This window comes from Bos taurus, chromosome 9 (assembly GCF_002263795.3).
Source record: "Bos taurus isolate L1 Dominette 01449 registration number 42190680 breed Hereford chromosome 9, ARS-UCD2.0, whole genome shotgun sequence".
Lineage (NCBI taxonomy): Eukaryota > Metazoa > Chordata > Mammalia > Artiodactyla > Bovidae > Bos > Bos taurus.
Genome location: NC_037336.1, coordinates 32,118,324 through 32,143,301, shown reverse-complemented (window position 1 = coordinate 32,143,301; position 24,978 = coordinate 32,118,324). Strand labels below are relative to the sequence as shown.

Below are 24,978 nucleotides of genomic sequence, written 5' to 3'. Positions count from 1 at the left end.
ATGCAGAAGTCTCATTAAATGCAACCTGCAATGAACAGTGTCCAAAGAATGTTAACTGAAAAATTCTCAGCACCATACTAAGAGAAAACTTTCAGCATAGATGACACTTAAATCATTTTCTCTCTGAATTAGCCAAGTTTAGTGGTTTCATTCAAAATACTTCAAAAATGATGGTTTATGCACCAGGAAAAAAAAATCCCTTTATATTGCTCTTATTTAGAAAATAGAAACAGCTCAACAACCTTACACAAATGTGTTACAAGCTCTCCCTTTCCTACAAAGGTAGTCAAGAACAAATAAATTGACGCTGAATGTGCAATAATCAAGTAAAGATTCCTCTGAACTTGTTCGTGGTGCCATACATTTTTACTTACTAACGGTTCAGGTCACGAATTTTTGGAAAATTGCACGTCTTGGTAAGCTTTCGTGGTCTCTACTCGCTTTTTCCCTTCTCTGCTTGTTATCTGTTGCCTTTCGGTCTTCTGATACTTCCATTTCCTCCTTTTTATGTTCCTGCTGTGTCCACCGAACAGGAGAAACCTGGTGTAAGTGATCCAACCTCAAGTCATCTTTTTATTCTCGACTTTCCAGATTGGAACGTGAGAAAGACGACCCGGGTGCAGCCCAAATATTACCTATTCCACAAAGTGTGGGTGGAAAAATGTGTCCTTGCCCTTCATTTTGTATCTATTTAACTAACGGCACTGTCGTGCCCAAACGTAGATATTGGCCAAGAACTAGATTTCCAAAATGGCTTTGCTCCTTTTGAGCTGACATCAGTCTATAAAATGCAATTTACTTCCACTGCAACCAATCCTTCCTTCTAACCCAAATATTACCCAATATACAGACAACTGAACCTAACCTAGTGCAGACAACAGATTCGCATCTCCTAAATTCAGTAAAGAGCCGACACAGCCGTCGACTGATGTGAAGGAAAGAGTCAGAAGGGAAAAAAAAAAAAAAAGACACAAACCCACTACACAAACCCCAGAGGCGGGTGTCGCCAGGATCGCGCCCTCCCGCCGCCGTGCCCACGGCGAGCACGCCTTCCCGCCGTGGCCACGCCTCCTGCCGCCTCGCCGTGGCCACGCCTCCCTCGACCCCGCCCCGTTGCGGCCACGCCCGACGTGAGGCGCGGGAGCCGCCGGGCCGGGGGCGGGGCCTGCGCCGCCCCTCCCCCCGCCGCCGCCGCCGCTGGCGGCCTCCGCGCGGGCCTCCCAGCCCGTATTCCACTCACTTTGTTCTCCGCCTTTGTCCTAATCCACACCAGCAGGTGGAGCCGCAGTTAAAGTTTCCAAGTCCATTCCGGGAGCGGGAGCCCATCTTGCTCGCCGCGGAGGCCCTCGCTGGAGGAGGAGGGTCAGAGCTCGGGTACAGCCAATCGCGGGCAACGCTGCTAGTTATCAGAGCAGAATGGGCTGTAGTTTAGTGAAATAGGAAAGCTGCAAAACACTGTGGAGTGTTCCCGTGTAAATAAAAAGAGGAAAAAAAAGTTTCTCAAGTCGCCGCTGCACGACGTCGGGCCGGCGCCGGGGCGGGGGTCTGCGCTCTCCCGAGCGGCCGCGCGCTGGACTTTATTGTGCCGCAACGAGCCCCCCGTCCCCATTGTTTGTGTTTTTTTCAAAATATGGCAAAGGTTCAGGTGAACAATGTAGTGGTGCTGGATAACCCTTCTCCTTTCTACAACCCATTCCAGTTCGAGATCACCTTCGAGTGCATCGAGGACCTGTCTGAAGGTGAGTCGGGCGCCCGCCCGCCGCCGGGCTGTCAGTTGCGGGCTGCAGACGTTGAAAGTTTCCCGGGCCCGGCCTCGCGCGGGCGGCCGGGGCTCGGCGCCGAGCGGGCTGCGGGCTCGGCTCTGCGGAGGGAAACTTGAAGTTGATGGACGACGGCCGGCCAGGCGCGCGCAGCGTTCGGCCGCCGCTGGGGCGCCTGCCGCGGCTCAACTTGCGAGGAACTTGTTCGAGCGGAGGTAGCCATGTTGTCAGCTTTGTCTGGCGGGCGGGCGCTTCGCGAGACCCGCAGTAGCGCCCGCGGCGCCGGCCGGGGGTCGCGCCGGGCTGGCCCCGAGCACCCAACGGCCTCCGCGGCCCCGGCGAGGAGGTGGGAAGGCAGAGGCATGTGTGTGGTCGGCGCCGGCGAGTTCGCAGCGGAGCCATCTTACCGAGAGTAGAGAATTGGGCCACCGACCCCGGCGTCACGACGCCTCCTCTCCGCGGGTGACGAGCGCGGCGCCCCGCCTGCCCACCTTCCTGCCCCCGAGCAAGAGGCACATCCATTTTTAGCGCTCACGCTGGAGTTACCGGACTCTCCGGGGTGGCCATGCCCGGCCGCTTCGGGGAGGGGAGCGAGGCTGTCCTCGCGCTGATTTCTGGCTCCCTGGACCAACCAGTGGGGGAGGCGGGCGCAGGCTCGCCCCTCGGCGCCACGGGCCGGCGCTCTCCGGGGGCCGCGGGTGCTCCCGGGCCGGCGCTCCCCAGCCGGCACCCAGGATGCTCGGGGCGCCCGGGGATGCTGGCGCGCAGGCTCGCCCCGAGCAACGTGGGCTCCTCATCCTTAGTGACTGAAATCTTCTCTCCTCTTTCTCAGGAAGAAACGTATTGCTAAGCTAGCAAGTTACATTTAACGTGAGAGCAGAAATAAGTAAAATATTTAGATAATTTCCAGGACTTAATCACTGGCTTCTAGGTAGTTTGAAAGACTTCCTTCAAGAACGTGTTGAAATCTAATTACAGCAACTCCACATCCAAATACCCTGAACATAACACACAAAAGTGGGCTAGGAAATAAAGTCCTGATGGCAATGCAAAATTTAGTATTTTTTTCTAAGTTCGTTTTAAGGTCCTCAGAAAGACATATAGCATGTGCAGTAAGAAATTTAGAAAGCTAAAATTTGCCAAGATCTTTCCGATTTTATTAAAACCATCCAGTGCTCCATTTTCAAAATTTCAAGGGGAAAAAAAAGTTTAACTTCATCGATGGTAATTTTACAGCTAAATAGGGGACAGACTTTGTTTGAACTTACAGTTATGTTTAGCAAAATACATTTTAAATTATATGCTAATCAAGGCATGTAAAGCATTTTCACTTAAAAAATTATCCTTTAATCCCTGTATAATGTATTTTAGGTAGCGTGTAAACTATTTCAATTACGAAAACCAACATATGCTCACTGTAATAAACTTTTTAAAAGTTGTTCATACATATATAAAGTAACAGTCCTCTGTACCTTCCGCCTCCCTGTCACTCAAAAGTAACCATAATTACCACTTTAGTGTGTGCTGTTCCGTACATTGTAGTTCTACTACAAATATAAAGCATATATGCACATACAATAGTAGGCACATTTTGAAAGACAATTCATTTATTAAACTAATTCTTAAATGGGCCGTTGCTAATAAAAATTAAAGGGGATTTTCCTTATTACCAAACTTTGAAGCTATTTGGTTACTAAAGAACTGCCATAAGCATTTCGGCCACTAGGCCCATTTTCATGCCCACTAGACTAATTTTTTTGGTTTTACAATCAATCGCATATAAAAGTTGACAAATGCAAGAGAAATACAATAAATGAGTCCCTTCCAATTTATACTACAGTGTTTTAGGCATTAGAACTTCTTGAAATTACTGGTATTTCTCAAGTGATATCTTCCATTTTAGGAGCCAGTTCTCAACAAGGAAGTTAGATGATTCAGGATGTTGTTACAGGGCTTTGACAATGGATGGTTGAAACCTGCCATTGATGTGTTCCATTTGTAATGGGATCTTTTCAGAACCAAGCTGAATCCTATCAGAATTTTTACAGTACTGATGTCAGGAATACACCTTACTTTGACTTGTCTACCTCACTTCCCAGGCATTTATACTGGGCATTTATTTAGTACTTTTTAAGAGTTCAAGCTGAGTCATACCGAAGCTGCAAAGGAATCTTTCAAAAAGGTGCCATGCTTATGTGCTCCACCTAGAGGCTGTGTGGATTAAGGAAATAGAGTTTACTTAGCAAAGACTTCTTGTAGTCCCATCTTTTATGCTACAGTTTTTTAAAATATTTGTTCTTGAAAGTGAACTATAGAATAGTCCAATGAGAAATTTTTACTGTATAATTTTGTTTCAAGTTCCAAAGCTTGGCCGCCATTTTTCATACTTTAAATTGTCAATAGCCCTCACGTATTTTTACTTTACTTTAAAAGCTGCCCTGTAGCTTTGTTTCAGAAAGTCTTTGAGTACTTTGCTTCAGAAAAAGTCTGAGTACTTAAGAGAATTTAGTTGAAATCTACTATAAGACCTCTACAGGGGTAGGACAGCAATCCACAGATACAAGGAGAGGCTCTCCTGTAAAGTCCGGGAGATAGGAGACCTTGGGTGTGTTTGATCTGATGGTCACCAAGCCTGTACACATTTTCATTGACTTTACTGCTGACTTTCTTATACCTTCTGTGGATTGCTGATTTCTCTTCTTTACTGAATGGAGCCTTTTTAAAAAATGTTGACCAATATCAATACTTTGAGCTGTCAGTTGAATACATACTTAAAACATAACTGAATGAAGCTTCATACTTTAAAACCTCAGGTTTGTACTAATTCACAAAGACTACATATGTCCCCCTATATCACAGGTGTTCCCAAATAGAGTAATTAGTTTGAAATTTACATGGTGACTTCCCTCACTCCCACCTCAAATGGAGACACTTGGGAGACTGACATTACCATGATTAAATGAAACAGTTAACTTTTTAAATAAGTGAGTAAACTCCTTCAAACTATCACCCGTGTAAAGCATTTCATCCTGTCCCTTCTTGTTTCAAATACAGGGGGCAAGGGAATGAAGCTAGGTTCAAAGAAAAGATTAAGAACAAAACAACGGATGCTAATTTATAAATTAAGTATTGTGCGTTTTAAACTCGGTAGCTATAGCAAGCATCCATAGCATAAAAGTTAAGGTACCCTGAGTTACAGCCTGTACTCCTTAAGGCTAGATTATCTATCCCCCTGGCCTCTGCCCTCAGCCATGCCTTCCCACCTCCCGCAGTTAAATTCCTTTATTTCACTGTTGATTTGAGAGCTAAAAAGGGAAGAATCTATCTTCCTTAGATTTTTGGAAAGAGCCCAGGCTTTGGAGTCACAGAGACATAGCTTGGGTTCTGATTCTTCCATTTACTAGCTGTGTGAATTTGGGTATATTACTTAACCTATCAAGAGTCTCAACTTTGTGTAACAGGTATAACTAAACCCATGTGATACCTACAAAGCTGTTGAGGTTTTGAATAACAGGTGTGAGGTGGCAAAGCCAATGCCCAAGTATTTTATAAAGGGAGGTTTATAAGTCATAACCATGTTCTTGCACCAGACCACAAATGCCAGCTTATAACAATTAAGGCAAGAGCACGATCCATAGTAGTACAAATACTTATGAAATGAACAAAGAATTATGGAAACCTCTGTGTGACAATTCCCAGTCTTTTTACTTAGCTAGTTGAGTAGTTTCCATACCCCTTTCTTCTTAAAACCATTTCTCCACTTGACTTTTGGGTTACCTGCTTCACTGGCCACTAATTGGGAAACTTTAATTGATCCTATCTCCCTGACTTCTTAACTTTGGAGAGCCCCCTGGGCTCACTCCCTTGGAATCCCACCTATTTTCAAGGTTTCACATATGGACAGTTTCTAAATTTTTACCAGATATATGATCTCCACTTATTCATTACCTTCTTTATCCCTGGAACTCCTGATGGTTTCCCTTCCCTGCCCCCAGAAAAATAAGTGGCTCTTGCTGGCTCCACCTTCAGGATATATCCACAATGTTACTACTTCTCCCCTCTATGGCTACATGTGGTCCAAGACACCATAATTTCTTGCCTCAATTGAACTATCCTCCTGCTTTGTCCCTTGCCATCTTACAGTCTCTACTAAACACAGCAACTAAAATGATCCTCCTAAGATGAAAGTCACCCACTCCAGTATTCTTGCCTGGAATATTCCATGGACAGAGGAGCCTGGTGGGCTACAGTCCATGGGGTCAAAAAAAAGTTAGACATGACTGAGCGACTAATGCAAACACACAAAATGAAAATCAGACCATGTCGCTCCTCTCAACATTCAACATTCCAGTGGCTTCCCATGCCACTTCATGAAAAAGCCAAAAATCCTTACGATGACTTCCAAACCCTGCATCCTCTAGCCACACCTTTCACCTCCAGATCTCACAGTCAGCTGCTTTCTCTCCTGCTCATTCTGCTCTTGCCCCGGTGGCTTTGCTTTTTCTCAAGCCTGTGCCTGCTGTCTGGCCTTAGTACTTGCTGTTCCTTCTGACTAGATACTCATGCTGCTTGTTCCCTCTCTTAATCTTCATCAGCAAATAGATAATCTCACGAGATGTCAGATGTAGGACCCTGCATCTAGAAATGTACTAGAAATTGAAGATAAAGTGGCCGAGGTCTGGGACAGAACCGTGACACAGTAGGAGAAAGAAGAAACCTAAAGGATCTCTTACTTCAATAAACTGCAGTTTATAATACACTATGAATAAGTAATGCCTAGCCTATTCCTGGTACCTATTTAAGGAACAAAAAGAGCTACAACGTTATACAAGAATGACAACACATGAAGGCATTAGATTCTCCATAGGTGACCCAGAAACATCACCGCCCCCATCCCCGAGTGCTGGTGTAGACTTTGTGGAGTGGATCCAAGAGGCAGGCCACACAGTGCCAAACATCCTCAGAGGACCAGGAGGTCTGAGAGAGAATTTGTATTTGTGGAATGGTGTTCCTCCCCCTACTAATGAGGAGGCTGCTTGCAAAGAGCAGTCATTGTACTCATCTCTGGGTTCTTCTCACAGAGCACACTGTCAAGGGTGCTCTGAATTACATATAATGACTGAACTACATGGAGTGACTTGGCTTGTACTTTATTCTTTCTTGTTCTCATGCCTGTTCCCACAGTGTATACTCTGACACATCAAGTGGTATAAGAAACCTTTGTTTCCTCTTCCCAATGTAAAGAATGGATGACAGGAAGGGGTGCCATGAGGGAGAAACCCACTGTGAACCTTTAACAGTTGAGTTGAAGCCCTAAGGGGCTTCTGAGCCATAGGAGAAGTTGGCAAATAGTGATTTTTCCACTTTGGAGCTCTTTGATCTGGATCTATGCATAATACGGGGTAGCCCTTCTAAAGTGGGTTTAGCAGGTTAAATGATGACATACAGAAAAGGCAGAGGGATTCCTTAGCCAAATAAATTTAGGAAACACCGGATTAATAGTACTGGTGTTCTTTACTGAAGGATTTCTCAGACCCCTTGTTCTGCCAGTGTGCTTTATAAATCCTCAAGAGCATTTCCCAAGCTTTTGGCCATGTTGTTTCATTCGCGAGATGCCCTGACCAGGAACCAGTATTTCACATAACAGCACTGTGAGAAACTGGTATGAAATGTACAAATTTTATAAGGAGCACTTAGGTGTGTTTCTGGATTTTCTGCTATGAAAAGCCAATTTTAGCAGCCAATAAATGGTGTAAGTGGACATTCAAAGGGTCTTTGATGTCATCTTGTAATTACTGAATATGAAATAATATTTTGGTTTTTAACCCTAGACCTGGAATGGAAAATTATCTATGTGGGCTCTGCAGAAAGTGAAGAATACGATCAAGTTTTAGACTCTGTTTTAGTGGGCCCTGTTCCTGCAGGACGGCATATGTTTGTATTTCAGGTAAGATTATTCTTGGTATATCTGTATGCCAAATACATTTCTAAATGGTCCTCAGCCCTTTCCTTTGGGCTACATCATTCTGGTTCTACTGCATTCACTTTTTATCTGCTTCTTTCATGTTTTAACAAGTTTATGTGTCATGAAGGAATGCCACCTCCTGGTTACGCGTGCTGAGAGTGTTCCTGTGATTTTTACTTCGGGGTTTGAACAGCACGCAGTTAACCTTTCACTGTGGCAGCACACATGTGATGGTTAATTTTGCACTCTTCCTGTGAATAGCCTCTGAGTATGAAACCTTTAGGGTGGCTGGCTGTCCAGCAGCCCAAAACAGGGGTTCAAAATGCTTACTACTAACTGGGATCATCAGTAATATGCATTTTCAGATTATAGTTTCAGACACTAGGAATGATATAACAAAACAACTTTATTTTAGCATTACTGAGTCAGTAATTCAGCTAGGTTACCAGGTATGTTAGAAGATAAGAGATCTGTGAGATCTGAGGTCACTGGAAGTCCAGTGGTCTACTAAAGCATCTCCCCTACACTTCTTATAGAGGGTTACTATTACAAATCCACAGCTCTGTCATTTATAAGGAGAAACTCTACTAATAGATAATTATGTTCTCCGATCCCACTGACAGTATTTAGGTCTGTGCCAAGGCTTCAGACATTGTCTTCTGTGTTGAAAAATACTACTCCTTTCAGTGCACATCAAATTGTTGTATACAACTATCCAGTCACTTCTCAGTTATCCATGTTTATTAGAGGAAGATGTTTATAATAGTCCAAAGAGTAACTAGCCATAGTTTTTTAAAAAACTATTATTAAATTTTTTTTTTTTTTTACAAGTTTTGCCACCCAACAGAATTCCATTATTTAAGTAGAACCCACTGAGAAGACTTAACCAGAAAAAAAAAGCTAAATCTTCTATCCCTGAGCTCACTTGGTTCACTTCACAGATGAGGCCAATTTAAATGAATACTGTTGGTTAAATAATCCCAGAAGATATGGGCTAAGAATCACTCAAACCTATCTCTCAAGCTACCACTGCTCCCTCCTCTTTCCTAAATTTGAATTCAGAATCTTGGTCTCCTAGCCTTAGTGCTTTTTATTAAAAAGCAACAAGTATTATATGTAAATAAATGGTTAAGGAAAGCTTACATATACTGACTGAAAGGCTCAAATATATTAGTTACAAGTTCTGTTGGAGACTTCCCTGGTGGTCCCGTGGTTAGGACTCTGCCTTCCAATGCAGGGAGTACAAGTTCGATCCCTGGTCGGGGAACTACATGCCCACAAGCCTCCTGGCCAAAAAAAAAACCAAAACGTAAAACAAGCAGTTTTATAACAAATTCACTAACGACTTTAAAAATGGTCCACATTAAAAAAAAAAAAAAAACCTTTTAAAAAAGATAAGTGCTGTTAAGCTGAGTTGTGTGACTGACTGACATCTTAGCGGAGGACGAGGGTATCAGAGATGCCTGTATAGGGAAGCCCTGCACTTGAAAACTAGGTTTAGTCCCACTCTGCTGCTTAGAGACATGTGACTTCAGTCAGGCTCCTAGCCACGCCAGTCATCTCTGAACTGTGAATAATAGCCTACCTCATAAGAATGTCATGAGGAATAAAGCAGTTAAGTATAATCAGTGACAGACAGCTCCCTATTTCTATAATGAGAACTAAGTTTTTATTCTCTTAGCTTCTTGAAATTGTTATATAAAGAAGCACTATTTGCTCTGATCCACAAGCCTAGAGAACCTATACTTCAGATGTGTGCTGTGCTTAGTCATGTCTGACTCTTTTGTGACCCCATGGACTGTAGCCTGCCAGGCCCTCTGTCCATGGAATTCCTCAGGCCAGAATACTGGAGTGGGTTGCCATGACCTTCTCCCGGGGATCTTCCCAACCCAGGGATCGAACCCAGGTCTTGTTCATTGCAGGCAGATTCTTTACCATCTGAGCCACCAGGGAGGCCCACTTCAAAGATGATAATTCGTAATTCAAATCAAGAAACTTGAGGTGTAGTGATATACCTTTCAATGCTGATTTAAAAAAAAACTTGCAAATACATGCCGTATTTTTTAAACAAACTTTTAAAAATTTATCTTTTCTATGTGTTTATGTTGGTTAAGAATATTCCTCAACTTTGGGCTTTAAGTGCTATGGGAAAGGTTCTTAAAAAGTATTTCCCTGTAGTGATTTTCACTTTGGTATGTGTGCACATGTTGCCACAAGTACAGAGGAAGTACAATGTGACCTAGATCACGTGTTCAGCCTATGCGTTTTTTTGAATTCACTCTTATCAGCAGAAAGGTACTAAAATAGTTTTGTGTTTTATGTTTGAAACAAATTACCATAGTGTTCTCCTGGTCTGCCATGATTTTGCCTCTCCAAATAAAATGCCTTCCTCTTAATTAAGTGTGTCAAAGGCTAGCAGGAAGGTGCCCAGACATCTACCTCGTATTGCTTGTTGGAGTCAAAGATCTCTGCTTATCACTTCTCCATCCTAAATCATCTGAGAGGCCTGCAGGCTTCTCTCCTTGATTTCGCTCAGGCTGAATCCTTTAGCAAACAAATTTTAAAACACAAACATGCTTAGAACCAATCTGCTGAGGAGATGGGAAGCAATAGTGGGAGAGGTTCCCATAGCACTAAACCACCTCTGTTTCCCATCTCTACCCAAAGGCAAACAGCATATTCTCAGGCCCCCTGTTCTATTCTGGTGTTTCTCCAAAGAGATCATAAACCACGTAAGGGCAGGAACTGAGTTATGAATAAATTTCAAAATACTCAGTATATACTGTGCCTAGAACCACGCCAGACTTGAGATCACAGAGTTGGATGGGACTCCTGCCCAAGATAAAGCTTAGAATTTTAGGGAAGCTTGAAGGGTAAACATATTTAGATTGTTGGAATACATTAATAGAGACATTGTGTCAAATAATATGAGTGCATAAAGAGTGCTATTAATTATATGTTTGGATTAGAAAGTGCCTTACTAAGAAGGATACATTTGACACAAGCTTCAAAGATGAATTTTTCAGCAAGTTAGGGAAGGAATATATGCAAGACACAAAGGCATGAAGAATTATTACTACTTTTTAAAGAACTTACATTTCTAGACCAAGAGGTGGAGTTAAAGAGACCGTAATGTTGATTGAGACCAATTGTGAAGGGCCTTATAAATGAAGCTAAAAACTGAGGGGTTTTATGTCAGAAATTAGGGTAATCACCTGAGGTTTTTCAAACCCAGTGAAGGGATAGGAATAGATCTGCACTTAGATAGCATCAGCATGTTGGCCATGGCGCAGTTAGGCTAACACTGGGGGAGACCAGCAGGGCAGTTTTAGCAATATTCCAGATGAGAGACGAAGACCTCAATTCTGCTTTCAGAGCTGGTGGACACTGAGACCCACTAGATGTGGGAGGTAGGGAAGCTGAGGTGACAGGCTTCTAGTCTAGGTGACTAGGTGGGTGTCCGGTGCCTTTCTGTGTCACCTCCCTGTGGTAGGTAGATAGTAATCACGAGTCTTTAATGATAATGGCCTGAGAACACCAGTCAGAAGTGCTCCCAAGCTGAGGCATGAGCTGAAGCGCTCACCCAGGCCCAGGGATGGCCCTTCGTGTCGCAGCAAGAGTAGCCAGTCTGTGGGACTTCATATGCTTCGTGCCATCAGAGTGGCTGCTCTCGGCCATGCTCAGTGCTACCACTGCCTGTCCCCAGCCTGTGACGCCTTCCAACTAAGTCCTTCCTGTCTTCCACGTGGCTGTGGACAGGGCCTGAGCTCTCAGCCACCTCTAGCTCACCTGCCTCAAGTTTCAGCTTAGAGCAGTTTGATTCAAAACAAGATCTGCCTCAAACAATCTCTACCTTCACTGAATTTCCATAGTATGTGGGACTATTTGTATTTTTTGAAATTCTGCTATAAAACTATTTCCACTCCACTTTCAGTTTTATATTAATTTCCTATTAGAATATCTCTGAGGGGTGGGGGGTGTTGACTGGATATGAGAATATGGGTCCTAGGAAACTGGATAATAAACATGTGCTGCCAAAAGGCTGTATGGGATAATTAAATGTTTACTAATTTTTAAGGTCTGAAATTATGACTGGGAAGGTTGGACTCAATAAGACTATTGATTTGTTTACTATATTTTATAAAAGGTTTTATAATTGAATATTGCATAATCCGTCATGAACCAGCACACACGGTAGCCGCACACACAGTAGCCACATGTATTTTCCTCTAGACATGGTGATGTTTTCAGGTACTTAGGCATATTGTGGAGAAATGTATGAGCTATATTTTCTAGCTATAAGTCAGTTTCAAAAATGAGCATTTGCCTTCCCAGTATGATTTCCAAGTTTTGGTTGCTGTGCCCTTGACTGAAGGTGCTCAGTGTAACCAAAACTCCAGTTTTGCTTATGGTTAACAACACTTTGTGCCGTGTTTTTTTTTTTTTTTTTACATGATTCTAGGCTGACGCACCTAACCCGGGACTCATTCCAGATGCAGATGCTGTAGGTGTAACAGTTGTGCTAATAACGTGCACCTATCGAGGTCAAGAGTTTATTAGAGTTGGTTATTATGTAAATAATGAATATACCGAGACAGAATTAAGGGAAAATCCGCCAGTAAAACCAGACTTTTCTAAGGTAATACTCCTTTTCATTATTCCTTTTTCATTCATTTTACTGTACAGTTTTTTAAGCAGTTGCCATTTCATAGTACACTATGAAAGTGGCTTTGAGACAAAATAAATTTGAGGTCCTTGTGCCAACTAAGCAAGCCAATCATTGTTCCCTTACCATGGATGACTTCAAAGCTACCTCCAGGTTAGCTATTAGCAGTTAATGTTGGTCAGGCACCTTGAGAGTCTGATGATTTAGAAAACTGAAAGTGCCTCCAGCAGGTCTCTGTTAATGGCTCCCTGTATGGCATTCCCCATACATCATGATTCTATCTATTTCCGTCTTTAGGATGTTCAAATTCCTGTGTGTTGTACTGATTATTCCATAATATTTTGGTCTGTAACATCTCAAAATTGTAGGGGGACATTTTGTTTTTCATAGGAACATTGTTATCTCAAAACTCCCATATGCCTTGCTTCATCAGCTATTCTCAAAGGTTAAACTACAGGTCTTAAATATTATCTGGTGGTGAAAACAGCTAAGTTTCTGAGTGTGAACCTGAAGTCTGTGACTTGATATTCTCAGAAATACCAAGTACTTTATGATTTTCCATTGGGAACTATAATATTTAGTAACTCGTGATTTTTGTGATATTGAACATAACACTATCTTACCAGACCATGCAAGAAACATTACATGGGAGTGGAATGGAATGTTCTTCTTTCTGATAATAAGGCTAGAATGTTTTTTATTCTGATGTGGAACCTTCCCTTTCTAATTTATTAGTTACCTGTATGGCTACTTGTATAGCAAAATGAGAAGGAACTAGAATATTCTGTCTAAGAATGAGCAATAATAATTAAAAGATAGGAAACCATTAATAATGAAAGGTCCTATTTGGGGATACTTTGCATTTTACTTGAAAATATTACTGAAGAAGGACCACATCAAAATCTAGAAAGCACATTAATTTGTTAAATGAAGCATCCTCTGATGCATTCAAGAGATTCTCTCCCTTTTAAGAAATAAGGATAGAGTTAGATGTTTTGTTGGATAGTAAAAGATCTGAATGATTCCTTCAGGCTCCCCACATCTTGTTTCCATTAGGCTAAAACAATTTCTTTACTGCAGCCCTATCGTTTATTAGTTATGTTTAGTGTATTTTATTTGACTTATACCTTTGTATATGAAGACTTCCCTGGTGGCTCAGATGGTAAAGTGTCTGCTTGCAATGTAGGAGGACCTGGGTTCGACCCCTGGGTTGGGAAGATCCCCTGGAGAAGGAAATGGCAACCCATTCTAGTACTCGCACCTGGAAAATCCCATGGACAGAGGAGCCTGGTAGGCTATAGTCCATGGGGTCGCAAACAGTCAGACACGACTGAGCGACTTCACTCACTCAGTTTGTATATGAATTAGTGCTTTAGGAGTACAAATATAAAGAACCATTCTATTAAGGTCTATCTGTATACAGTGATCTAACTTTCTTAGTGTTTACCATTTATATATTTCCTTTATCCTCTAGCTTCAAAGGAATATTTTGGCATCCAATCCCAGAGTAACAAGATTCCACATTAATTGGGAAGATAACACAGAAAAACTGGAAGATGCAGAGAGCAGTAATCCAAATCTACCGTCACTTCTTTCAACAGATGCATTACCTTCGGCATCAAAGGGATGGTCCACATCAGAAAACTCACTAAATGTCATGTTAGAATCCCACATGGACTGCATGTGACCACCTGCCATCCCTTTAGTACAAATTAAGCTATAAAAACACACAGAACTATTTCCCTGAAATTCCGTAAGTACATAGTCAAGATGCAATGTGAAGAATTTGTTTAAAAAACATCCTGTAGAAAGTTTATAAGAAAACCAGTATTTGAGCAAATTGTGGAATATAAATACAACTATTTTTAAGTAAGTTTTTCTCTAATGTGTTATTTTATTTGTTCTGAAACTAATCTGATTAAAACATATATATTATTTTCTTCTCCTCTATATGTAATTAAAGCACTTAAGAAGAAAAATGAATCATTAGACCAGGTTGTAAAGATGTCTTAGCCTCTTGGATAATAATCTTTGGGCCACTATCTTAACTAACCTTTGAAAGAACAAAGTGCACTTCAACTAAATGTGTCTTCCTGTGATAACACATAATTTGGTTTGATTTAAGGGGCAAATTTCCGTTCTTTTCCCGGCATACCCTTAAAGAAGGGATTTGAAGTAAACTATATGTGACCAAGAACTTCAAGATCTAGTTTTCCAGGCCACTTTGAAGCCTCTTATGTCTACTATTCATATAATGTTAGACAGCATTCAGTTTGGTTCTAAGGTAACAAATGTGGGTAATTGTTTATAAGGTCCTCTGCCTATGATTTTTGTTTTTATAACAGTTTAGGACATCACAACAGTTCTTGAATCATACATCATCATTACCCAGTGAATTCAACATGTCAGAAGCAGATACAAACTCCCTAAGTTTAAGAATAGAAGAGTATAATGACTTTGGTTCATTAGATTTATAAAAAATACTATGAACATAGCCCTTTAAAACTGTTTTGACAAGTCATCTGTTGTTGGCAGCATTTATATAAAAACAGTAGATTTGGAAATATATATTTAGCTTTATCATATGAAACTATATATATTTCCACATAAAGTACTTTTCTCCGAATCTCCCGACACTCATGTACAATATTTGTGGTAGACATTTTCTAGATAGCTTTTTCAGATGAGGTTTTTTAAAAGCAATCTTGAAAAGGAATGCATTAACTAAACAGGACAAAAGGTTCTTTTTCTTTGATGAGAGCTAAGTCCTTCCTCAAAAAGTTTCTTATGTTCCAGTAAATTAAGTGTAGAATATTCTCATCACTCTTGCTGCTAATCAAGACATTAGCCATATAATACAGAATTATGCAGTGCCTTCATAGCTAAAACTTTTATACTGCACTTTTTAAAAGCATTTATTTTGAGGAAGGGAAAGGGGCATATGTCTGAATATGGATTTGAAGCTGTATATATTTCCTGTCATTCTACAAAGTGACTTTGTGAAGCAAAATTTTGCTAAATGTTAAACTCTGAAGTTTAGTATACCAGATAATTAAAATACTGTCCACTAACTAGTTCATAGACTTTAAAAGTAAAATACGTACGACTGTTAAAACAACATGAAGAAAATTTCATTTTTGTCTAATTGCAATTAAAAGAAAATGTTAAAATATTAAAATGAAAATAAAACTAATACTTTCCAACCAAGAGCTCAGTGATTAATATAACAGGAACACAATACATGCTTATTAGAAATAAAGCATATATAAGCCAAATTACCAAATCAGTTCACAGCTGAGTTTTTATCCTGATTAATTATGATTGATTTGTACTGACATCAAACAGTTAGGTTTTTAAATCAATTTGTAAACTGACAGCCAATTTTCACAGAAGTTTGAAGCTTAAAAACTATTCTCTCTTATTTAACATTTTGATGGTTCTATAATTTTAAAAAATAAAGAGTATTCAAACATTAGAAACTAAGAAACTAGAATGCATAGGTTGTTTTTTATTTTTTATTTTTAGCTAGACACTGCCTGAAATAACAGCTAGAAAGTTTGGAAATGTTTTTTCCCTTTCTGATCATAGTGAATAGCTGTGTCCTGAGAAGATAAACATGAACAAATTACTTATGCCACAAAGGAAATAGGCAAGTAGGCCAGAGGGAATGTGGCTATCATTGGAGCTGAGAGAACAAGCCGAAGTCTGAGAAACATGCGTGCATTCGTTCATTTATAATCTTATATAGCCTTAGGCTTTCATTTGGTCTTAACCCTCAGGTTTGAGGTTTTCTAGTTAACAAGAAAGTCAATGGCAACAGTTTTCAAAACATTTTACTGTAATCTATGGTAAAAAAAGAAGTTTAAGTATGACCCCCATAACACAAGTATGTATATTAACAATTTGCACATAATACACCCGTAATAGTGCACCTTCTCTGTGCACTAGTATACTGTAGTATCTGTTACTGTATTTTGTTTTGAAAGTGCTGGTTCTGACCGATGAATAGACCCTCTAATGGGTTGTGATACAGTTTAAATAAAGGGTAGTCTGGCCCTTTGGGTGGATTAGAAGTAGCAATAACTTATCTACAGTTCTAAAATTTATATTCCTTCTACCTGCCATTTCTTTCATATTTGGATTATAACCTTGGCAATAAGACAGAAAGTGCTAATTCAGTGAATTCAGCAGCCATTCAGTTTAAAACTGTCCAAATACTCTGAAATACTAGTAGTCCACAAATTAGCCTGGTCTTATTTCTTGACACTCCATATAATAATTAGGAAACATTCCATGTCATTACTGGGGAAACTCTTTTATTCGTTCATTGTTAATATCATTTAATACAGAACTCTAAAATACTGAGTCATAAAATTTTGAAATGCACATGAAGTCTTCTTCATATATTCCTGTCTTTTCCCCTTCCAGTACCCTAAAGCTTGTCTACTCTTCTCAGTCCACAAATCCCTTCCTGTCGGTGCTTAATATACTGTTTAGTTATATTTCAAAGCTGAGACCCCTTAAAACAGAGATCTTATTACTAAGGACCATAATGGAGCACTTCCTACTTTATAAGTTTCCAAATATAAGCTTCTCATAAGAAATCTGAGTACAGGCCATGGACAGTAGACATCCCTAACAAGTAACATTTGTAAAATGTATGAAACCAAAGGGCCTACTATAGGAGAACAGGAGAAATATTTTCCCAGTCAAAACAGTGTAGAAATTTTAAATGGCATCAAAACATGTCCTTTAAAATAATTTTTTCCTAAAGTCACTTTATAATCAAATCTTAACATTCTATCAGCAAAGGCTTTAAATATACTGTACTTGTTGAAGAATCATTACAGTGTATGAATGAAGCTCCACGTTGCAGTGATAAAAGTACACTTTCCACATCTAAGACACATTTTCTACCTAAGAATTTTTAGCAGGAATCACTGTTGTCTGTGAGATCCATGAGTATGAAAATGCCTTAAGCTTTATACCATCTATTTACTTTGTAAAGTGAGATTTTACCCCTATTTAGTTAGTTTCAGCACTGTTTGCTGGGTCTTCACAGAATTACAGATGCTGCTTAAGCATGTACAAAAGTAATCACTAGAGAATGAGAACGTTGAACACAATCATTCAAAACTAAGATACAAAAAAGACACATGGAAAAAGCTTTTGAAAAATAAGTGAAGGTGGAGCTTTTGAAATATTTTCTTAGAGCGACAAAAGTAATGCTGAATATTAGGTTTTTGGCAGTAACACAAAAATCTTGAAATATATCCTATTACAGGTACTTTTTCACAAGAAAATAACCATTGTGTTAGCTTCTGAAGTAACATTAAATAACTGAAATCATCACATAAAATACCTGCACTAGTAGATCCAATTCCTGTGGTGAGCACAGATCTTGGTGTAATCTTTGCTGCATATTTGAGGAATTGAGATTTCCCTGTGCCAGGATCCCCAACCAATAAAAGATGAGATTCACCTAGAAAAGCATAAATAAAGTTTCTAACTGCTATGAAAAGACTCATAATTAGTCAAAAATGGTCCATTTGGAATGCTCACACAATTTTTATTTTATATAGTATTTTAGTTTAAGGTCATTCAAGGAAGACTTTATCCAGAATGTCCTTAGAAAAGTTAACTTTCAAAATAAATAATAGTCTTTGGATTTCTGAGTGCAGCATTTAAAATTAATTTTTAAGAGATTTTTGTTCTAGTTCCAGATGTTTAGGGACTGTGTTTAACATTTAAAAAACTTTTGGCTTATAAAGTTTCTGATTTTATTTAATTTATTTTAAATATCAAACTACTGTGATTAATTCTTTCCATCCATCCATACAAGTATACTTATAAGTGTCTGCGACTTTGTACGTGCTTTATAAACACCAAATCACTTATGATTCTAACAGTTAAGTGAAAACCTTTTCATTCTATGAAAATTTTAGTAGTTTCATGAAACATCTATCTTATAAGTTCTTACTTTTTGAATGTAACATAGAAAAACATGTGAATATCCTGTGGCAGATGTTATCTCACTGACCAAGCAAATTTATTCAGTCATATTCAAGTATTTTCTGAAAATATTAATAGGGAAATACTATTGAAGTTCAACATTTAGCAGAATGCCTTGTAACAGTAGGTAATCAAGAAATACAATATGCATAAACCTTATTATACTTACTATTCTATACTGTACAGTATGGTTTTTGAGTCCTTACCAACACCTGGTTTACAATAATGTCCTTTTAGTCTTTTGGTTAAGCCTTTGGTTATTATGGCCCTTATACTACCTATATGAGGGCCATAATAAACCTAATTTATGCCATTCAGGTCAGTTAAGTGTTTTAACCACACAAGAGCTCCCTGCCATTTGGAAATGACTTAAGAGTCATTTTGGCTTGAATGCGTGACCTACAGTAGCACCTCTCAGCAGATGGCATATTTGCTGCCCACCAGCAGAAGGCGAACCAGCAGGCAGTGACTGAGAGCAACAGTCTAAGAGACACACACTGACAGGCACAGATGGAGAGACACTGACTTGGAGACAGGAGAAAGACTGGAAATCCAATGAAAAACACAGACAGTAAAAGAAACAAAGATTTTATATTGTGGCTCCCTTATAGGCAAAAGTCTTTGGAAAGACTGGAATTCTACAAAGTAGTTCCTGATGTTGGACTGAGTATTAGACAGTGAACAACTGTCAGTTTTTAAAAGACTGCATTTGGAAAATAAAGCTCAACAAGCAATTTTTCATTCAGCAAAGGGAAATCGTAGCTTCTCTTCTTACTGTATGTGTTAGTATTTCTCAGAAATCTTAATGGGTACCAACCTCTGACCCGTGTTCCTGTAGCATCGGTTCTTTGAATCCCACCAGCCAGCACCATGGCCACAGCAAGCTTTACTAGGTACATTCCAAAAACTTGAGGGCACAAGCTGGCCAATATTTCATTCCTTCCTAGGAAAAGCAGAAAGATGAGTTATCATAATTTTTCAAGAAATACTAACTGAAATTTCCCTTTCTGTCCTATCTTCTTATAAACACTCTAAAATGATCTGACTAAAAGGAGTGAATAATGTTGTTTTGTTCCTAAAAGTCCTTTTCTTATCAATGCCTTGAGATGAAAAGTTCTGGCTGCCACCTGTTTTAAGTTTCTATAAATTTAGCATATTTATAAGGGACAGAGAGAAATCTCTTTTCTCCCTCATCAGGCTAGCATATTCCCTTAATACCAGCTGCACTTCCTGTGCAGTAATTTCAGTAAAATTACTCCACTCCTAAATAAAAGGAAGGTGTTCTCAGAAACAATGAGTCAGACTGTAGAAAACTATGTAAGGTACTTGGAGGTTCTTCAGAGGTATAAAAGAGGTAAAATCAACCCATCCTGTGAGTCAATTCAGCATTTGCTCTGAGCAGTTTGGTAAATTCTGTTTTATCTAGACTCAGTATCTGTGTTATCAGGATATTTAGAAGATCATTATAAACAACTCTAGGAGTCCAAGCTGGAGTTCTTAAGATTCTTCTGATCACATGCTTTAAGTAAGAGGTTATCATTGTCTTAGGTTCTGTTTCTAGAAATGTCAGACACTAAATCCAAAAATCTGCCTATCCCATCCATGAATAATTTAGATATTTCGTTCTGTCATTGACCAACCAATGAGGTCATAGATTCTAACCAGCCTTTCCTGAGTTTGCCTTATTTGGAACTCACTACTGTGATGGCACTCTGTGTGTCTACATTCACGTTACCAGAAATTAATGTCTTTATGTTGTGTGTCTAGTCGCTCAGTCATGTCCGACTTTGTGTGACCCCATGGACTGCAGCCTGCCAGGCTCCTCTGTTCGTGGGATTCTCTGGGCAAGAATACTGGAGTGGGTTGCCATGCCCTCTTCCAGGGTATCCTTTCAACCCAGGGATTGAACCCAGGTCTCCGGCATTGCAGGCAGATTCTTTATCATCTGAGCCACCAGGGAAACCCCAATGTCCTCATGCTGGTAACTAATTTGCACATCTGAGGGCTTTTATATTTAACTTTGAGTTTGTATGTTTCAGTGATAGCTCTTTTGAGGAGGAAGATAATCATACAAGTACTACTTTAGTTGATGACACCAGTTCCAGAAGCTTTTTCACCAAGATAAAGGAAAGGGGTTCCTCCATAATTTATGGCCCTATGCACAAAGGCTACTTTTGTAATGAATCAAAATTGACTCAGTGGCAATTAAGCTCTGGTGATGTAACCTGGGATGGCAGAAGTAGTGAAGAAAGAAAACATTCTAGTGTAAATAAAACAGGAACCAAAAAAAGAATTAGTCAACCCTGGGAGGAATTTCATTAACTGCTAAAGGGATTCCTTCCCTTTTCCAAGGTAGAAAGCCCAGAGAAAAAGACGAAATGTCTGAGATCTACATAGTTAAGACCTGACAGCAGGTACATAAATTCCGACCAGAATCTAGAAATTACACATAGAAAGAAACGATAGCTTCAGTAAGCAGGGGACAAGTGGACAGACTGGCCTGGGAGACACTCAAGCCAAAGCTGTCAGAGAGCCAGCTTTCTGAGTAAAGGTGGATTCCCTGACTAATGTGCTGACAGGAAGCACTTCCTATGGGCTTTCAGGTCAGAGCCCAGTGTTACTAGCTGCCTGACCTTGGGCAAGGTTCTGACTCTCTCCGCCTCCATCTCCTTATCTGTGAGATGGAGATGATAATGGTATTGCAGATAGAGCTGTTCAGGAGTTAATTATTGCACAGCACACAGAATAGTGCCTGGCACATAGGAGCTACTGAAACTATTATACCTGTATTACTTGTGCCTATTTCTTATCTCACCATTTCCTCACACTGTGGTCATCATAAAAGAGAAACTGAAGTCAGATCTGAGGTACCAGAGAAAGGCAAAGGGGAAGGTCCATTCCCTAAATTTGTTATCTAAAGTTGAAGAACTTAATTCCTTGGGTCATGGCAATAGAAGCTCTCATGACTCTATCACGGAAGAGAATTCATTAGGGGGAATGATACACCAACACTTTCCTTCCTCTCCTCCTCGGGGCAAATTTCTGGTTCTAGACTGTGTTAGTAGTGTGCCCATGTAATCCACTCTTGTGGCATGGCCATTATTTACCCCAATGAAGAGAACTTAGGTCTAAGATGATAAGTCACCCTGGAGTGGGTTCAGATGGCCCAACAGAACCCAACCCCTTTGGGTTTCTAGCCGTCCTCGAAGCATCAGGGTCAGGGGATCCCTGAGATCACAAGAAAATCTTCAGCTCCTTGTCGGCACTCACAGTATCAGATCTTAATGAAGCAAGCCAACCTCCCAGAGCTGAGCAATATAGTAATGTCTGTCTTTAGACAAGCAAAATGAAGACACACTTTGGATACAGCTCCCCACCTTCACCACCCTCCCTCCGCCCCCAACACACACACACACACACACACACACACACACTTTGAAATGCTAAGATATGGCTGATAATAGGTACTCAGGAAACTAACAAAGCAGAATCTTCATACTAAAAAGAAAAATGTTGCCTCATTTTCTCCCTGTCTTCCTACTTACATTTCCCACAGGTTATTATATTTATTTCTTCCTTTCATCTGGTAAATAAGATGTATAGCTATAGCCTTCTAATTAAAACAAGATAGACTCTTTGATCAACAGCACATAGCACTTCTGATAGCCCTGTATGATGCCCTTCCTAACACTGTTACAGATTTTTGTAGGGAACTGATTGGGAGAAACAATGTTAAGTAAAAAAACTTATTTAAAAATACATATGGTTCATAGAGTCAAAGCACTGAAGAATTGATGCTTTCTAATTGTGCTGGACAAGACTCTTGAATGTCCCCTGGACAGCAAGAAGATCAAATCAGTCAATCCTAAAGGAAATCAACCCTGAATATTCACTGGAAGGACTGATGTTGAAGCTCCAATACTTTGGCCACGTGATGCAAAGAGCCGACTCAATGGAAAAGACCCTGATGCTGGGAAAGATGGAGGGCAGGAGGAGAAGGGGGCAACAGTGGATGAGATGGTTGGATGGCATCACTGACTTAATGGACATGACTTTGAGCAAACTCTGGGAGATGGTGAAGGACAGGGAAGCCAGGTGTGCTGCAGTCCATGGGGTCGTAAAATCAGAGACGACTTAGGCGAATGAACAACATGATTTGTAAAAGATTTGCTTAATGAAGCTATAATACAGAGACCTTTGGTTCTTTCTGTATGGATCAGATAAAAGAATGATTGATAACCACTGTATATGTGTTACACACATAAGCAAAAGAAAAAAAAAATCCCACAAAATAAAAGCCAACTGCTTGTATTTAAAGCAAATGAAAGTCTTATTTTATGGAATGATATCTGTCCAATTCAATACATGATTTAAGATACATAATCACTGTGTATTAGATCTGAGGTGAAGCTTCTCAGAAATAGTCTATTATTGGCTTCCATTTATTTTTCTCAGAAGATGCCTCCAAGAAAGAATGAAAACAGACACTTGAAGATTTAATTGGTGTTTTATATAGTTGGGATTTTTTAATAAAAAATACTCTAGAAACCCAAAGGCTATAATGTTTTCATCTGTGTAATTACATCTTAAGTGTAATTTCTGACTATGAAGTCAGAAATTTTTGCTGTGATGACAAAGATTTTTTGCATCTCTCTTATCATCTTTTTTACCATTCCATATTTTTAAATCTTTTAGGTAAAAGAGTGAAGCTGTCTTAATGATACAAGATGAATCAGAAGAGAAATGATTTTAACAGAATAAAGTTTCATAACAGAATGAGTTTTGCCTGTTTAAGGAGGAACTATAATTGGTAAAGAAGGTAGAAAACTCTGAAACTATTTTGGCCAGATAAGAGATATTAAAATAATAGTTGGAAATGGAAAATCTCTTGGGATTTCCAGTAAGATCACTAAACAGAGAGGATTATGCCAGAAAAGGGCTTTAAAGGGAGATTATAGCTAGAGGCACTGGTAAAGCTACTCCCTCAGAACACAGCCACTGATGCACAGCATGTAAATCACCAACATCATGAATGAAATGCCATTAATAAATATCAGCTCCATACCCTTAATCACAAACCTGCAAAAGGATCGCTCTTATAGTGTTCCCAAAAGTCTTCAAATTCCTTTCGGACCTCCTCATCCATGTTGACCCCTGCAGACTCTTCGTTATTTACTTGGATATAATTGGCCTTCAGGACTATCTCCACTTCACAGCGCACATCTTGCTTAAAGGGCTTCCACCGCTGCATTACAACTCCATAAATAGTGATGTCATCACCTGGAAAAAAGCACTGAGTGAATCCAGCAGTAGCATCCTGCCTGCTTGGGCACAAACTCCACAAAGGACCAGAACCAAGAAATCAACCACTACCCCACCAGGGTTTTAGAGTGGTGCACATTCCTCTAGAAACCATTTGGGGCAAAAGAACACAGTGTCCCGATTTATTTATTTATTTTTAATCAGGCACTTGTATTTGCACAGCTAAAAGCTAAAGCCAGCATTTTAATTTTTCTTAATCTGCCATATGACAATCACACCAAATTCTAACCTGTCCCTGGGAGAATACTGGATGATATATTCACTGTGATTCTATTGTGTGAAATGTTCATCCTCTCAGAACAGTAACCATGTCGTTCTCATTTAATCAAGAGGTGGGGACTGAGCCAGAAGGATAAAGTGCAGTCTGTCCTTCAATATTCCCAGGGGATTGGTTCCAGAATCAACCTCAGATATCAAAATCCGGGGACGCTCAAGTCCAAATCTGCTGTTCCACATCCGTGGATTCAACCAACCGTGCATCATGTAGTACTCTAGTATATTTACTGTTGAAAAAAACCTGTGTATATGTGGACCCATGCTGTTCAAAGCACTGTTGTTCAAGGGTCAACTGCACAATCAACCGGTGTCAGGAAAGCAGACAATATTGTGATGATGGGTACAATGATACTACTTCTAGTTCCCAGTGTATTCATTTTTACTCAAGTACACTTATTAACGTTCACTCACCTTTTTTGTTTTTTAAAGGACAAAAGAATGAGTGCACCAAGAAATGAATGAATACTTGTTCTATTTCAAAGCTCCTCTCCACAAGCTATGAAAGCAAAAATCCCACTTGATTCTTCTTGATTGGTTCCTTCCCACTTATGGACACTCTCCCATTCTTTTTGTTTTTTTTAATATATATTTATTTTAATTGGAGGCTTATTACTTTACAATATTGTAGTGGTTTTGCCATATATCAACATGAATCCACCACAGGTGTACATGTGTTCCCCATCCTGAACCCCCCCTCCCACCTCCCTCCCTCCCTATACCATCCCTCTGGGTCATCCCAGTGCACTAGCTCCGAGCACCCTGTCTCATGCAACGAATCTGGACTGGCGATTCGTTTCACATATGATAATATACATGTTTCAATGTGATTCCCCCAAATCATCCCACCCTCGCCCTCTCCCACAGAGTCCAAAAGACTGTTCTATACATCTGTGTCTCTTTTCTGTCTCGCATATAGGGTCATCATTACCATCTTTCTAAATTCCATATATATGCGTTAGTATACTATATTGGTGTTT

At 39.9% G+C, this 24,978-nt stretch overlaps 2 protein-coding genes across 12 annotated transcripts in view; one reads left to right on the top strand and one right to left on the bottom strand.

Moving 5' to 3' along the window:
- MCM9 (minichromosome maintenance 9 homologous recombination repair factor) overlaps positions 1-24,978 on the bottom strand; it is a 126,610-nt gene that overhangs the window by 83,287 nt on the left and 18,345 nt on the right. For 9 of the 11 annotated variants that reach the window (XR_009495990.1, XR_009495991.1, XR_009495992.1 and 6 more), the window contains 3 exons: positions 23,483-23,683; positions 19,221-19,346; positions 17,754-17,873 (listed from right to left, as the gene is read on the bottom strand). Coding sequence is in view for 5 of the 11 variants with exons in the window: in XM_059890139.1 (XP_059746122.1) it covers positions 17,754-17,873; positions 19,221-19,346; positions 23,483-23,683 (447 nt within the window). In the remaining 6 variants the exon portion in view is untranslated. Of the gene's footprint in view, positions 1-2,906; positions 3,972-17,753; positions 17,874-19,220; positions 19,347-23,482; positions 23,684-24,978 lie in introns of those variants that run through there. The other 2 variants (XM_059890141.1, XR_009495993.1) reach the window with 2 other exon arrangements.
- ASF1A (anti-silencing function 1A histone chaperone) lies at positions 1,412-14,265 on the top strand. The gene is made up of 4 exons (NM_001076493.2): positions 1,412-1,739; positions 7,592-7,707; positions 12,188-12,364; positions 13,866-14,265. The coding sequence occupies exons 1-4, from the start codon at positions 1,631-1,633 to the stop codon at positions 14,076-14,078; spliced, it is 615 nt and encodes a 204-aa protein (NP_001069961.1). The 5' UTR covers positions 1,412-1,630; the 3' UTR covers positions 14,079-14,265.